Below are 15,338 nucleotides of genomic sequence, written 5' to 3'. Positions count from 1 at the left end.
TGCACATACACCTGCTTTTCTTGCTATTAAAGCCAAAACAACCTGTTCTGCATTGTTAGAATTACACAGAATTAACATGATTTAATAACAGTTCTGGTGATTATTGCTGCATTGTAGACATTACTTTGGTCTTCTTCTGTGACCTTATGGTTTCTTTTCTCTGCATCACACAAAGCAAAGAAATTCTTATTTTGGTTCCTTCAAATTATTGTCAGTGTTTCTGCATATTTATTCTTCTGTTTTTGTTCTGTGGTTATACTGGCCATGTTTCACATGCTGGCACTTTGATATTTTTGTCTCATTTTAGTACCATTATTTCTGTATAGAGTCATGTAATAACAACAGCACCTTTTTACAGTCACGAAGCTTAAAAAGCTGATAAAAGTTTACAGTCCAACAATGCCGCTTATTTATATTTGTTTGTTTTAATGCGCAGCTCTTCCTCGAGCATAAACCCAGACTCACCTGAGTCAGAGTGGCTCAGGTGAGTCTCGGCCATCATGTTGTCTTTTCTAGATCCAAAAGTGACAATTTTTTTTAACACTACCTTATTAAGGTGGCCACCCTGATTACCAAGATGTATTTATTAATTGCGCAGGTGTTAGGTGAACCCATTCATACTGAGTACTAATATTAATAAAATAATTGTCACTCTGCAAAACTGAAGGATCATGGATGCAATGTTCACAGCAGCTGTGATACTTGGACACTGATTAATGCAGAACAAGTGTCACAATTGGCCAGTCTGAGGGGAAGTGCCACTAAATGTTTGCTCCAACCCTGAAATACATTGCAGTGCCTTTCCCACAGTCCTCCAGTCTGAGCTTACTCACCCATATGGAAAAGATATATATAAATCCTATAAAGTTTGTATCTGTCTTGTGTGAAACTTGTATGAAAAGCATATAAGTGTGAAAACAGATATAAGATCCCTTGAAAAATTATATAATGAAACTTGTATGTTTTGGATACTTACTAAAACAATGTATGAAAGTAATGCGAAAGTGGCCACTTTCATGAGTAAATCATGTAAGCCTTATATGATTTACTCATGAAAGTGGCCACTTTCATGAGTAATCACATATAAGTTTTTACTATTTCTTTTCCGTATGGGCAGACTCATGTTGAAGTCAAAGATCAACTCGTGGTGTGTATTTGTGTTAAATATGTGCAGCCAGCTCGAGGAAGCGTCCCGGGGGGAAGGAAGCTGGTTTAGACAACACCCTGAAATCTGAGAGCTGCACCTGAATCAGCTGACTGGCCCTCCAGTTCATTTCCTGTTTCATCAAGTCACTGTCAGAGTGCGTAGAGCAGCGAATTAACTTGTACAAGTTTACAGCACCTCCAAATCTGAGGCCATGGTTCTCAGCCGGAAAAGGGTGGAGTGCCCACTCCGGGTCGGGGATGAGTTCCTGCCCCAAGTGGAGGAGTTCAAGTATCTCGGGGTCTTGTTCGCGAGTGATGGGAGAAGGGAGCCGGAGATCGACAGACGGATTGGGGCTGCAGCTGCAGTAATGCGGACGCTGCACCGGTCCGTCGTGGGGAAGAGGGAGCTGAGTGTAAAAGCGAAGCTCTCAATTTACCGGTCGATCTACGTCCCTACCCTCACCTATGGCCACGAGCTTCCTCCGAAGGGTGGCTGGCCTCTCCCTTAGAGATAGGGTGAGAAGTTCGGCCATCCGGGAGGGGCTCAGAGTAGAGCAGCTGCTGCTCCACATCGAAAGGAGCCAGCTGAGGTGGTTCGGGCATCTGACAAGGATGCCCCCTGGGCGCCTCCTGGGTGAGGTGTTCCAGGCATGTCCCACCGGGAGGAGGCCCCGGGGCAGACCCAGGACACGCTGGAGAGATTATATCTCTCGGCTGGCCTGGGAACGCCTTGGTATTCCCCCGGATAAGCTGGAGGAGGTGGCTGGGGAGAGGGAGGTCTGGGCCTCTTTGCTTAGGCTGCTGCCCCCGCGACCCAGCCCCGGACAAAGCGGATGAAGATGGATGGATGGATGGATGGAAGTTTACATTTTTACAAACACTGAAATCCCAAATTTATGATAGTTTGCTGTTTTTATACTTATTCATTTGTCAACATATAAGAGCGGAGACAGTGATTACATCACACATTTATCATCATCTCGTCTCATTTTCTGTTACACATTAATCATGAGTGATTTGTCTTATAAGCTGACTGATAGAAAATTGTCACAGTTGGATCTTAGAGATGTAAACATGAGGCTAAAATGACTTTAACACTGAACTAAACATGTGTAAAGTAAGGTTTAAAATGCAGCTGCAGACACTTTGTTCTGAACATTGTTCCAAATGTGTTTATTACATAAATAACATTTTATTTTCTCTGTAGCACTTCAGGGATTTCATAAGTTGTTTGTTTGTTTTTCGTGGAAACTGGGTCCAAATGGCTCTTTGGGGCTTAAAGGTTGCCGATCCCCTGGCTTAGGAAGACAGACTGAGCCAGAGCCCAGTACGGGACACCTGCCTCTACATGCTTCACCTCTCGCTATCTGTCGCTGGGACTGTAAACAGTGTGGATGTAGATTCAGCACCTGACCGGACCTGCAGTGCAGTACTGAAACAGTTTAACGTGGAGCCGGAGTCTGTTTACACACCGCGAAGAGAAAAGAGGGTGGACCGAGATGCTGATGTCAAGCTGAGCGAAACAGCAGCGCTGTCCCTGTGATCACCATTAAAACCTTTACTGGGAAAAAGTGAGCAGGAGTCCTTCATCAAAGCACCTGATCAACAAACAACGTGAAGTTGTATTAAAATACTCTGGTGAACTGTTAACTTAGTTTGATACCATGTTTCAATTATAAGGGTTTCTAAAAGCTGAAGCAAACAGGGCTGAGTCTAAAGGGGGGCACGAGGTGTACTAGACCTTATTTACTTCAAGGTTTTCAAACCTTTTTCAAGTGAAATGATTTAAATTGCTGTCTCAATTAAATAGAATTAATGTTTAAAATATAAAAATAAAGCTTTTTTCACAAGCCAATAAAAGTGTACAGGACTGGTAAAACACTGAGCCGCTGACCTGAGTGGTTTATTATTAATATTAATTAAAGTCTACACCATTCATAACATCTTGTTTTCAGCAGCACAGAAACTTTGCACAGGGCAAACTCCAGAATGCTGATATGCTCCCTTCTCTTCACTGCAGCCTCCACATTCTCCTTTAAAGGCTTACAGACACAAACTCACTTAAACACACAGAAACACATGTAGAAAAACTCAAAGCCTTCCAATGAGACAGGAAACATTCATTTTTAAACCTTAGTTTAGATTTCGTATTTTTCTTATTTTATTTGACTTTGATTGTACTTGAGAGTATTTGTATATATCTGGATTTAAGAAAATGTTTTCTTTAAAAAATAAAATTTAATATGGCACGCACATACGAAGGGTTTGTTTTTGTTCTTGACAGATGTTGTAAGCAGTTAAACTTTAAAACGTGATTTATGAAATGGAAACCAATGAGCAGTTTATTCTGAAAGGCCTGTTTCATTGACAGCTACAGGGCCTCAGCCAGTAATTGGCAGGGCCTGTTGTAATGTGGATGGCCTCATCTAACAACACTGTCCCTGGTGAAATATGGATGGTATTGGTCAGCACCGCACACCCTGGTGTAATGTAAACTGCCTTAGCCAACACCACTGGCCCTGGTGAAATTTGCATGATATCGGTCAGCAGCACAGGCCCTGGTGTAATGTGTATGGCCTCAGCCAACAACAGTGGCCCTGGTGAAATGTGGATGGTATTGGCGAGCACCACAGGCCCTGGTGTAATGTGAATGTCCTCAGTCTGGCCCTGTTGTATTGTGGATGGCATCAGCCAGCAATGCAAGCCCTGGTGAAATGTGGATGGTATCAACGAGTAGCAAAGGCCCTGGTGTAATGTGGATGGTATCAGCCAGCAGCACATGCCCTGGTGTGGTGAAGATGAAAGACGAAATAAAGCGTTTTTGTACAACTTCATAAAGATAGCTGTAACTTATGATAGAGGACTCAGACACACATGTCTTTCTCTTATAGAATTCAATATCCCCGTGTTGACCAAACAATTTTTGCAGCTGTTTGAGCTAAGATTTTCAAATTATTCACAAAACGAAAACCTATACTTTGTTTCGGGCGAGCACTCCATTCGAATGCATGTAACAGTAAGAAACGCAGTGCCTTGGCGAAATAAAGCGTTTATGTACAGCTTCATAAAGATAGCTGTAACTTTTGATGGAAGACTCAGACACACATATTTATGGCTTTAGCTTATAGAATTCAATATCCCCTTGTTGGGCAAACAGCTTTTGAAGACAGTCAAGCTGCCTCTTTGTTTGACAGTGCAGGTAACCGTTGGTGCAGCTGCAAACACAGATTAACGATCTGAGTAGGAAACGTGATGCTGTTATGTCTAGTATTGCTAATATGGGTAATGTTCCAACCAGATCTGTTGTCTACATTCCAAGAGAAAAGGTGATTGTACCTTTTAGTGGGGAACCAGCAAAAGATTCTTACACTGTTGATGAATGAAAGGGTCTGCCCTAGAGGAAGTTAAGTTACGTATGGCAGACCAGGTGAAGCAACCGAGTGATCTATTTTCATATTTGAGGGAGGCATTTAGAGAGAAGCGCACCACACCACAGCTCTTGCATGCGTTCTATGCACGCCGCCAACTAGATGGGGAAGATCTGCGAGATTATTCACATGCACTCTCTCAGTTCAAATTCAAACTCAAATTCAAATTCAAATTTTATTTGTCACACACACACAACCATACACAGTATGACATGGGGGTGAAATGCTTGTAGCTGTACAATGCCCGACCATTAAATGACAGAAGAAAAGTTTTACAATATTTACAATTTACAGTTTACTACAAAAATTTACAAATTAACTTAGGAATTTACAGTAAAGAATGTGCAAATAGCAGAAGAGATTATAAAGATAAGGATTATAAATTATAGGAATTATAGGATTATAGGAAATGTGTGGTGGTGCGTGTGGTGACGTGTGTGAGAGTCCAGTCTTATAGTGACCTGTTTGGGAGAGTCCAGTCCTACACCTGGTTCAGGCCCCGAATAGCCCCGAATTTGAATTTGAATTTGAACTGCTCAGTGTATCTTTCTCTCCTAAAGCCCTCTTACAAAGTCTGGTTCAGATCAGATCTTACATACATTTCAGTATTCTGCAAACCTCAGATGGTGTAATAGTTGCATCTGGCAGAAAATATTGGTATGTTCTGTTGCTCTTTGATCTTTGTCTATGTAATTTTGCTGTTTTAAAGATAGCTGAGACTTGTTGAAGTCTTGAGTATTTAATTTTATTTCATGTCATAATTTTATAAATGTTTTACAAGGTAAAATAACCCTCAGCATAGATGTTGTCACACAAAATACCCATCGAACAAGTAGTACTTGCCTTACCCCCTCCCTGAGGCCCTGTATATATATTGCATACTAAGGAGGAGCAATGCATAAACTTTACTTACTAATGCTTAAATTGTGTCATTGTTATAAACTGTTTATTAGGGCAAATGAAGGACACTAGAAGGGGGAATTATGTTAAAATGCTCTTCATAGACTACAGCTCTGCATTTAACACCATAATTCCCTCCACACTCACCACCAAGCTGGAGCATCTGGGACTCAGCTCATCTATGTGTCAGTGGATCTCCAACTTCCTAACTGGCAGACCACAGGCAGTAAGGATGGGCGGACATGTCTCAGCCTCCACCACTCTCAGCACTGGAGCCCCCCAGGGGTGTGTTCTGAGCCCCCTGCTGTACTCTTTGTACACATATGACTGTGTGGCCACTACCAGCTCCACCACCATCATCAAGTTTGCTGACGACACCGTCGTGGTGGGCCTGATCTCTGATAACAACGAGACGGCCTACCTGAAGGAGATTAGGAATCTGGAGAACTGGTGCCAGAGGAACAACCTCCTTCTAAACGTCAGTAAGACAAAGGAGCTGATAGTGGACTTCAGCACTAAGCAGGAGAGGAACTACCAGACCCCCGTCATCAACGAGTGCCCAGTGGAGAGAGTGGAGAGCTTCAAATACCTCGGAGTTCACATCACGCAGGACCTGTCATGGTCCTGTCACATCAACACTGTGGTGAAAAAGGCCCGTCAGCGTCTCTACCACCTCAGACGCTTGAGAGACTTCCAACTGCCCTCCAAGGTGCTCAGGAACTTTTACTCGTGCACCATAGAGAGCATCCTGGCGGGAAACATCTTAACCTGGTTCGGGAACAGCACCATGCAGGACAGACGAGCTCTACAGAGGGTTGTGCGGTCAGCTGAGCGCACCATCCGCTCCGAGCTCCCTGACCTGCACTCAATCTACAGCAGGCGGTGCTGGACCAAGGCCAGGAAGATCGTGAAGGACCTCAGCCATCCCAACAACAGACTGTTCTCTCTGTTGAGGTCAGGAAAGCGATTCCGCTCCCTGAAGACCAACACAGAGAGACTGAGGAGGAGCTTCTTCCCGCAGGCGATACGGTCTCTCAATCACACCACCACACAGTACTGACCCACACATATAGTTCTTACACACACACTGGACATTCTGGACATTGTTTTCACTTCATCACTTAAATCACTTTAAGCATATTTGCACTGCACAAGACATAATGTGGATTGCACAACACTGGTCACTACATTCTCCATTTCCAGTTAATACTTGTACAGCTGCTGTTATTGTGTATATATTTATTTATATTTCTTCATACATTCTTATATAGTTCTATATTGTGTATTTTGTTGTACAGTTATTTTATTTTCAACTTTAATTTATATATTTTATCTTATTCTTTCCCAGTTAAATTTACCCTTCATTCTAATTTGTGCTGTACAGTTATTTTATTTTCAACTTTAATTTATATATTTTATCTTATTCTTTCCCAGTTAAATTTACCCTTCATTCTAATTTGTGTTGTACAGTTATTTCATTTTTAACCTTAATTTATATTTTATTCCTTCCTAGTTAAATTTACCCTTTTTAATTTTTCATATTTATTTCCTATCTTATTCATAGCCTTTTCCTTTTTGTTTTCTTTAGGTCACGAGCAGTTGTCCAAGCATTTCACTACATATCGTACTGTGTATGACTGTGTACGTGACAAATAAAATTTGAATTTGAAATGTTTTCATGAATGGTCGAAATGAATTATGATGAATTGTGAATTATTATTATTTCTATCCTTTAATCAGTGAGGTAATAAAGGAACAGTGAACCTAATTTCCTTAGCTTTTGAGAATTGAAACATCTCACATTTCCGACTGGGAACTCGGAAATTACGAATTCCGACTTCATCCGGAACGCATCATGGCCTCTACAGAGATACTTCCGGGTCACGTGTCAAAGAAGTTTCCTAAGCAAAATGGACGAATAGAACGCACCCTGACTTACTCAAGCGATCTGGACTTTCCAAAAAATAATATATATTTATAGGATTGAATGTGCTTTAAAACATCGCTCCACGTAGATTCGACATTCCCGGCAATATTGTCCAGTAAAATAATAGTTTCCTTTGGTCCCACCTTCTTAAAAGTAACGGCCAGTCACAGCATTAGTGGTTCAACAAAGCTCTATCTGATAGGCTAGCTAGCCTGACAAGCTGGGTCAGTTATGAATGAAGAGTGGATGTTTCTGACCAATGAGCGTTTAGGACGTAGACTAAGCTTATAAATGACAAGGTGACGGTTTAACGCGTCCTGCCTTTTTTGACTGCAGCTGTGCACAAGACCAACTAATTCAGGAGTCCCTGAAATCCGTATCTAACCGGTAATATTTGCCTGTATTACTTCATACACTTCGTCTCTACTCAGTTAAGGCGTTTTATTATTTTTGTTTTCTGGCATTTAAATGGCGTAGTATATCTTATGTTCGTATGTCTAATTGTTAGTGGTAGCATTGGATTGCTAGCATGCTAGGACGTTTATTGAATGATGTGGTTCTGATGAATGACAGAATTGTATTTTTAGCTGCATTCATATACGTGAACTTAGGCTAGTATTAAGATGAAGAGTCAATTTTGCTGTGGTTGTTGCTTCGCCACTCAAGCAACGGGTCCTATGCCGGGTTTATCGCGGACAAGCTACCATGACAGGAAGCTAAACGTAAAGTGTCTGACAGTCTGGGCCTGCCGAGCTTTGAATCAGTACGCGCATGCAAGGACGCCGCTGTGGACACGAGTGGTGTCACATAACCTTTTGTCACTGCATCTTAGCCTGGCTTGAAATGGTTTAGTGTCGTGCGCCGTGCTTGTCGTCTTGGCCTTATGTGTCTGCTTGCTGTCCACTTTTGACCTTCAGGGCTGTGTGCTAAGTAGCTTAGCTCCAGTGCTGCTCTAGGACAATAATTCAACCCCCCTGAGACCCCTGTCTAAGCAGGGGACTTAAAGGATTGAAACTAAGTTGTTGGTTTTTTTCCTCAGTAAACTGGCCTTTAAAAATAAAAAATTACGGCTCTGTTCACAGTAAGTAGAAATGTCCTGAATTGTCTCAAAGCCATTCGTTGTGCAACGTAAGTGGACATCTATTAGTTTGTTTAGAGTTGACCCTGATAGTAAGCATTCAAATTGGATTAGATGAGGTGCATCAGGCAACAGCAAGCCCATCAGTTTTTGCTATCATACCCGTCCTGTATTTGAAATGGCTCTTCCTTTATTAAATTTAAAAAAACAACTTACAAGATCAATTTTGCACATGGAAACTATCCACAGTATGTCTTTCAAGATGTGCAAGTAAAAGGGTGCAGAACTGGGATCTATACCTTGTCAGTTCTTGGGGTTTTTATTCTTTGAAACAAATATGAACATTGTTAAATCCCATCTTTCCCCAAAAAATGTTTATCCACTTTCCCACATCACCATGACTGTTGTATATCCAAATTAATTGTGGCTTGCCTAAATGCATACCTGCCAAGTTTTTGAAGGTCACTTCTGCCTTCTCTAACTGAAGATACTGTGTCACCTTGGACTGAATCCTTCTCACTATCTAGAAATGAATGTGTCGGAACACTAACTTTAAAATTTTTCTCTCTAGATTCCAGCCATGTATCTCTGCACCAAGTTTGTCACTTCTCCTGCTGTGGTATGTTACCTGATAACGTGATAGTTAAATCATCATGTTCTTCATTAATTCATGTTTTAATTGTTTGGGGTGAAACATAAACCGTTCAAGTTTCAATTGGTTTTATTTTCATGCAAAGACTTATCAGTTACTTGGAATATTTTACCACAGGGATGTGAAAGTAGTGTTAACATAATATGATCAAATCATGCAGCTTGAACAGTGGCATTGCCAGCTAAAAACCTTTAACGGCATCTTGATGTACAGTGCAAAACTCACTGTGCCAACTGGGTAGGGCGATTTGCTTCATAGTCCAGTCATGCTGTTGCGTGTTGATGTTCACGCCAAAATATAACACTTGTGCTGTTTCGAAAATGCTGTGAAGAGCTTTAAATTAAACACAAATATATTCATTATCACTTAACCCGGTGCTTGGTTCTTCTCTTGGTTGCTCAGATTGTTTACTTGTAATGTTTTGGTCTGCTTACAGCTGCGTGGGGGTTCCAGAGTCCTGACACGGCCAGTCACAGTTTCTCTCTTCAACAGACCTGAAGGCACAGTGGAGCAACAGGTCAATACTTTAACTGAATCACTGCACTGTTCACTTGCAACATGTAAAATCAGTACTGTGATGTGCTTATGGGATGAGTGACATGACTCAAAACTAATTTAATAGTTTTACACTGAGTGGTGGTTTCCAAAAGTAATTTCAAGGATCTTGTTTATCTTGTTTAGATGCAATCAGTTTGTTAGTTAAAGGCTGCAAATGTTTCAAATTGTTAATGTAATACTCATAAACATGCATTTTCTTTTGTCTTCACCCAGGCCCTGTTGCCAGTCAGCCAATCTGCAGTCCTGACCCGCTCCTTCCGGACCAGCACCATTTCCTGTGATATTGACACTGCTGCCAAGTTCATTGGTGCTGGTGCTGCCACAGTTGGTGTGGCTGGTTCTGGAGCTGGAATCGGAACAGTGTTTGGCAGCCTTATCATTGGCTATGCCAGGTAATGTTTTTATGCATCAGCTTGAAGGGTTGCATAGTTGTTTTGGGGGGGAGGGGAGACTACCAGTAGTGTCTGTTTTAAAACTTCACTAATTTGAAGACTTGAAAGCTGGTCAAGCTGTCATCAGTTCCTTATTTGCATCGACAGACATTGGAAGAGTCATTTTAAGCATCTGACTAACGCTCTGTCTTTACATCTATAGCAACATATGAATGCTTCATTTCTCTCACTAAAATGAGCAGCAACACATACTATTAATGGCTGATTGCTTCAAGCCATTGAATAAAACTAATAATGGACAGAATATGCTGGCTTGCTAAATTCTCTTTAAAACCCTTGTGTTGTCCTTGGGTCATTTTTGTCCTCTAAAGAAATCTTTTGCTATCAAAAATGTGTTTTTATTAATCAAATGGTCTGAAAATAGAAGTTATTCAATACTATGCTATGCATGATTGGAATAAATTTTAAGTAGTTTGATTTATTTATGGGGTTTTTATTGGATTTTATAACACCTGTGGTCCTCGTGGACAAAATGATCAGAAGTACAAAGTGTTGCAAGGAGCTGTATTTTCACACCATACTGCTTTCAAACCTCTTTGATCTTGGATTACTGATGTGTGGGGTCAAGCACTGGTCACAACAACAGGCAGCACAATGAGGAGGCAGATGCTCTATATTCAATGAAATTTTATTTATACTGCGCCAAATCATAACAGTCGCATCAAGGTGCTTCGTATTGTAAGGTAGACCTTACAATAATACATACACAAAGTATGCTCACAAGCCTCCATTGCACTGAAGATTTGCATACTTTGCACAACATGGTAAAATAAGAGTATGCTCATCAAAGCAATGACCAGTAAGACAAAAGCATATATTGTCCTCTAGTATAATGAGGAGGGAGAATCACTGTTCAGGAAGATCCAGGGTTAGAAAATAAAGAAAATATTGTCCATTTTTAGAGCACATGCTACCCTTTCTCTGAAAAAGCACATCACCCACCTGCAGAAGTGGATGAAGAATCTGAACTATGTTCAAGTAGGTTCTCAGGCATCCAGGACATGGTAGTCTGAGGAGCTTGGAAAGAAAGTGACTGGGCTTAGCAGAATTAGCAGAGGACCTGCTCTATAGCCAACTCAATGACAAAGGAGGGACAATGAGAGAGGAAGGAAAAATGGATCAAATGCAGCTGTAGGCATATGTGGGTATGTTGATTCTTACGGCCGTGCATCCAGTAGAGTCGCTACGGCCAGTTTATGACATCCTGAGTCTGGTAGAGAAGTTTTCATACTAACACAATATTAATCATAGAAGCACAAAAAGGTTATATTTCTTGATAAAGACACAATAGATGATCGTTCATGACACAAACGTGCTCCCATTTGAGGTGTATGCAACAAGTGGGTGTTTCTCCTGCTGTGATGTGAGATCCTGGTACTGATGTGACTGTATGAGCACCAAGTCCCCTTCAGAGGACTCTGTCCATTCCAACAGAACATCCCAAGTAAACCAGGGAACTATGAGATAAAACCATGGGCAGTATATGATGCCAGGTCCAGCTGTACATGGAACATGCTAGTGCACAATGGCAAACAGTCTGTCCTGTAGTCAGGACACATGAGTTGTCCCTAACATTGCAGGCCTGCAACTGCAGAAAAGAATGCTGTCCATGATGGGACCAGTGCAGAGGAATAAACATGAGTTTCCTCCTGCACTTGTGTCAAATATGGACACGCCTTTGTCCTCATGAAAGTTTGCCTTCACTCAGACCCATGCCGTGGTGTCCTACCATGCCAAAATATAGAAAACTGTCAGGTAATGAGTTGGAATAAAGTTGAATAAAACCTTGAAACACAGAGATGGATGATATTTTATACTTGTTGCTTTATAAACGGTCAAAGCAAACGGGGTCATTTTTGAGCCCAGAGGACAAAAGATGTGATTATTTGCTGCCAGTAAAAAACTTGAAGTAGTTTAAAAACAGCTTTCTAAATTAACTTTGACATAAACTCGTCTGTGATAATCTGTTAAAGCAACAGACTCTGGTTGTGAAACAATAATCACAATAACTGATGATTTAATTTATTTTTTACCCGAAAACAAAGAAAAAATTCATTTTTATGATGTTTTTATCAGACTTAAATTTGAAATGGAATAAAAGAAATTGTATCAAAATGTTTGAATTAAGTGGGGCGATCGTGGCTCAAGAGTTGGGAGTTCGCCTTGTAATCGGAAGGTTGCCGGTTTGAGCCCCGGCTTGGACAGTCTCGGTCGTTGTGTCCTTGGGCAAGACACTTCACCCGTTGCCTACTGGTGGTGGTCAGAGGGCCCGGTGGCGCCAGTGTCCGGCAGCCTCGCCTCTGTCAGTGTGCCCCAGGGTGGCTGTGGCTACAATGTAGCTTGCCATCACCAGTGTGTGAATGTGTGCGTGAATGGGTGGATGACTGGATATGTAAAGCGCTTTGGGGTCCTTAGGGACTAGTAAAGCGCTATATAAATACAGGCCATTTACCATTTTACCATTTACCATTTTTAATTAAGTGGGGGAAAAATCCACTTCATATTAATTAAGTATCAATCAAACCAGATGGGGACATTTTTGACCCCTGAGGACCACAGGTGTGATTATGTGCTGCCATTTAAAAAAAAAATAAATAAATAAATTTAAATGGTTCAAAAAAACTTTCTCACTAAAGTTCAACATACAGCACTCTGTAGTTAGTCAAAATTATCTAAACAATTAAATATTTTATTTTGTTTATTTCCACTCGAAAACAGTGTGTTTTCTGGTGGGCACCAGACCTTTATGTAAACAAGGTCTGGTGGCCCTAAAATGTATAATGTAGGGTAAATTTTGTGTTAATGTGTTGGTCTTAAGTAAAACTATGGTGTAACACTGAATTGATTGACAATTTATACTTTAAAAAAAACACTCAAATGAAGTGGGGACATTTTTGACCCCTGAGGACCACAGGTGTATGGAAATCGGGAGGACATTATGAGGGTTAAATCAGTCTGGAAATTGAACTTTTGAAATCCCATCCAAGAAAATGTGCCTGAGAGCTGCTTCTTGATCTCAGAACAAACTGAAAATCAGGTTGTAGTATAAATAGTTGCATGATGGAAGAAAAAACAAAACAAAAAAAACCCCATAAATCTGTGGGCTTATGTGGAAAGTGGGTTCTTGAAGCACTTTGTACTAAAATGTTAGTTGGTGCATTATCACTCTGCTGGTGACAGAATCAGGGAGTTTTTGTCTTGTAGGTAAGGCTGTGTATACATTTCCACCAGGATTAACTACATTACTGCAGTCGTTAACATTAAATGCAGGAAGAAAAGCTAAAAGTGGCATACTAACACGATCCCCAACTAGACTTTGAGATGTGTCAATGTGAAATTAATGGTCCATTTTATTACTAACAGTAAAACCCCTGAAAATTCCATAAATAACTATAAGCTCTTAGACCAAAATCTGTCAGAAATGTTGCAAAGAGTGTAACTGGTACATTTCTTGTTGTAGATGGTGAAACTTTGTGCTAAAATTGGTACTACAGGTCTGTTGTTCGAGGGGGTGTAAAAGTGACCCTGCAAGATGACCTACATGTATTTAGTTGTAATGGAACAGAATCTGAATGTATCCTTGTACCTGTCTGCTCTCCTTCACAGGAACCCTTCCCTGAAGCAGCAGCTCTTCTCCTACGCCATCCTAGGCTTTGCTCTATCTGAGGCTATGGGCCTCTTCTGTCTGATGGTGGCATTCCTAATTCTGTTTGCCATGTAAACCTGGAAATGCACCCAATACCTCCTTCACTTCAACCCCTTGTTCTCCACTTCCTTGCTTTGTCACTACCTTCCTTCCAAAGGGAAGAGGGCTTTCTCAGAACCAGAACTCTGAACAAGCTCCCAGGCCATTCCAATCAACAGAAAATATTAAAGGAAAATATTTACAACTGAGGTTGAGCCTAAAGTCTAACATTTTTATGTTCCTACAGTTATTTGTTTTTGATATAAGGCTTCATTTGGTGGGGGGGGGACACTGTCCTTCAAAAATAAATGGGTTTAATCTAATATTGCTAAGTGTCAGCTCTTTATAGGATGAATGATGCTCTGTCATGCAGGATTTGTTTGCATTTCATGTCTTTCATCAGCAGCACACAACTTTCAAAGAGCTGTCTGCAGTACATGGGTCAAAGTGTTTAATTTCATACAACTTTATTAGGCTCTTGACACATTATGACCATATAGGGAAGAAAAGGTCAAATATGTTTTAAAATGAAACAACATATAAAATAAAAATGGAAATCACTGACTTAACAGGAGTCCATACAGCCATGATGCAGCCCATTAGAGCAACGCTAGATTGAAAATGACATGGATGCTTAAACAGTTGTCAAATCATGTCACATCCTCTGACCTTACTGAGTGGAGGTTCTGGTTTACATCTGCCAATTTCCAGTGCCTTTCCCTTCTCAACATCTCTTCATTATGGTATGAAAGAAGGCACATGGTTTAAGTTGGAACCAACTTTGTACGATCAACTTCTTAATTATAAACCCCTCATGGTAAGATTCCCTCAGCAACCCTTAAATGTATCAAATTTTAAGATTTAATGCAAGTTTTCTTGAACTTTAAGCACAGTCAGCTCTATCGTGATTTGAACCACTGTAGCTATTTGCATCAGTGATTCAAAAGGAGTTTGTTATACAACAGTGTCATTACATTTCATCCATCTCAGTCCTTAAAGTCTGACTACCAAATGTGAGTGACCCTATCAGATAAAGTTATGCCAACCTGGAAAGTTGAGTAAATAGTTACTAAATGAGTAAAATTAAAATAAAATGCATAATCTCAGAATTTTATGTCCTCAATCACATAGTAAAATAAAAGGTGATTATTTTACTTGTCTATGGCAGCTTTATTTCATTAGCTCATGGTGTTTAAAAGAAGTGAGCCAACCCAAAAAATTATGAGTCGTTCAACTATTAAATGAATGTACTAGCAATAACCTGCCCTGTGGACAGAAATAACTGAAAAGGCAAGGCAGTCCTTTACCTCAAGGGAATGAACAGCAACACTTTCCATTTCCATCGACTATTTGTGGACTTGTATGTCAATCGTACTCGCACTATATTGTCAAAAATATTCACTCACCGATCCAAATCATTGAACTCGGGCGTATAAAGTCAAGCATGCGGGCTGCTACAAACATTTGTCAAAGAATGGGTTGCTACCACAAGTAGAGTTGATTCCACCATGG

General features: G+C 40.7%; 1 protein-coding gene across 1 annotated transcript; it reads left to right on the top strand.

Moving 5' to 3' along the window:
- Positions 1-7,672: 7,672 nt before the first annotated feature.
- Positions 7,673-14,149, top strand: atp5mc1 (ATP synthase membrane subunit c locus 1). Its single transcript, XM_080905557.1, has 5 exons — positions 7,673-7,788; positions 9,051-9,098; positions 9,568-9,648; positions 9,903-10,081; positions 13,748-14,149. Exons 2-5 carry the CDS (start codon positions 9,060-9,062, stop codon positions 13,860-13,862), a joined length of 414 nt encoding a protein of 137 aa, XP_080761683.1. The 5' UTR covers positions 7,673-7,788; positions 9,051-9,059; the 3' UTR covers positions 13,863-14,149.
- Positions 14,150-15,338: the final 1,189 nt, after the last annotated feature.

The sequence above is a fragment of the Rhamphochromis sp. 'chilingali' genome (genome assembly GCF_963969265.1).
Source record: "Rhamphochromis sp. 'chilingali' genome assembly, chromosome: 15".
In the NCBI taxonomy this organism is placed as follows: Eukaryota; Metazoa; Chordata; class Actinopteri; order Cichliformes; family Cichlidae; genus Rhamphochromis; species Rhamphochromis sp. 'chilingali'.
This window is presented reverse-complemented; position numbering and strand designations above follow the sequence as displayed.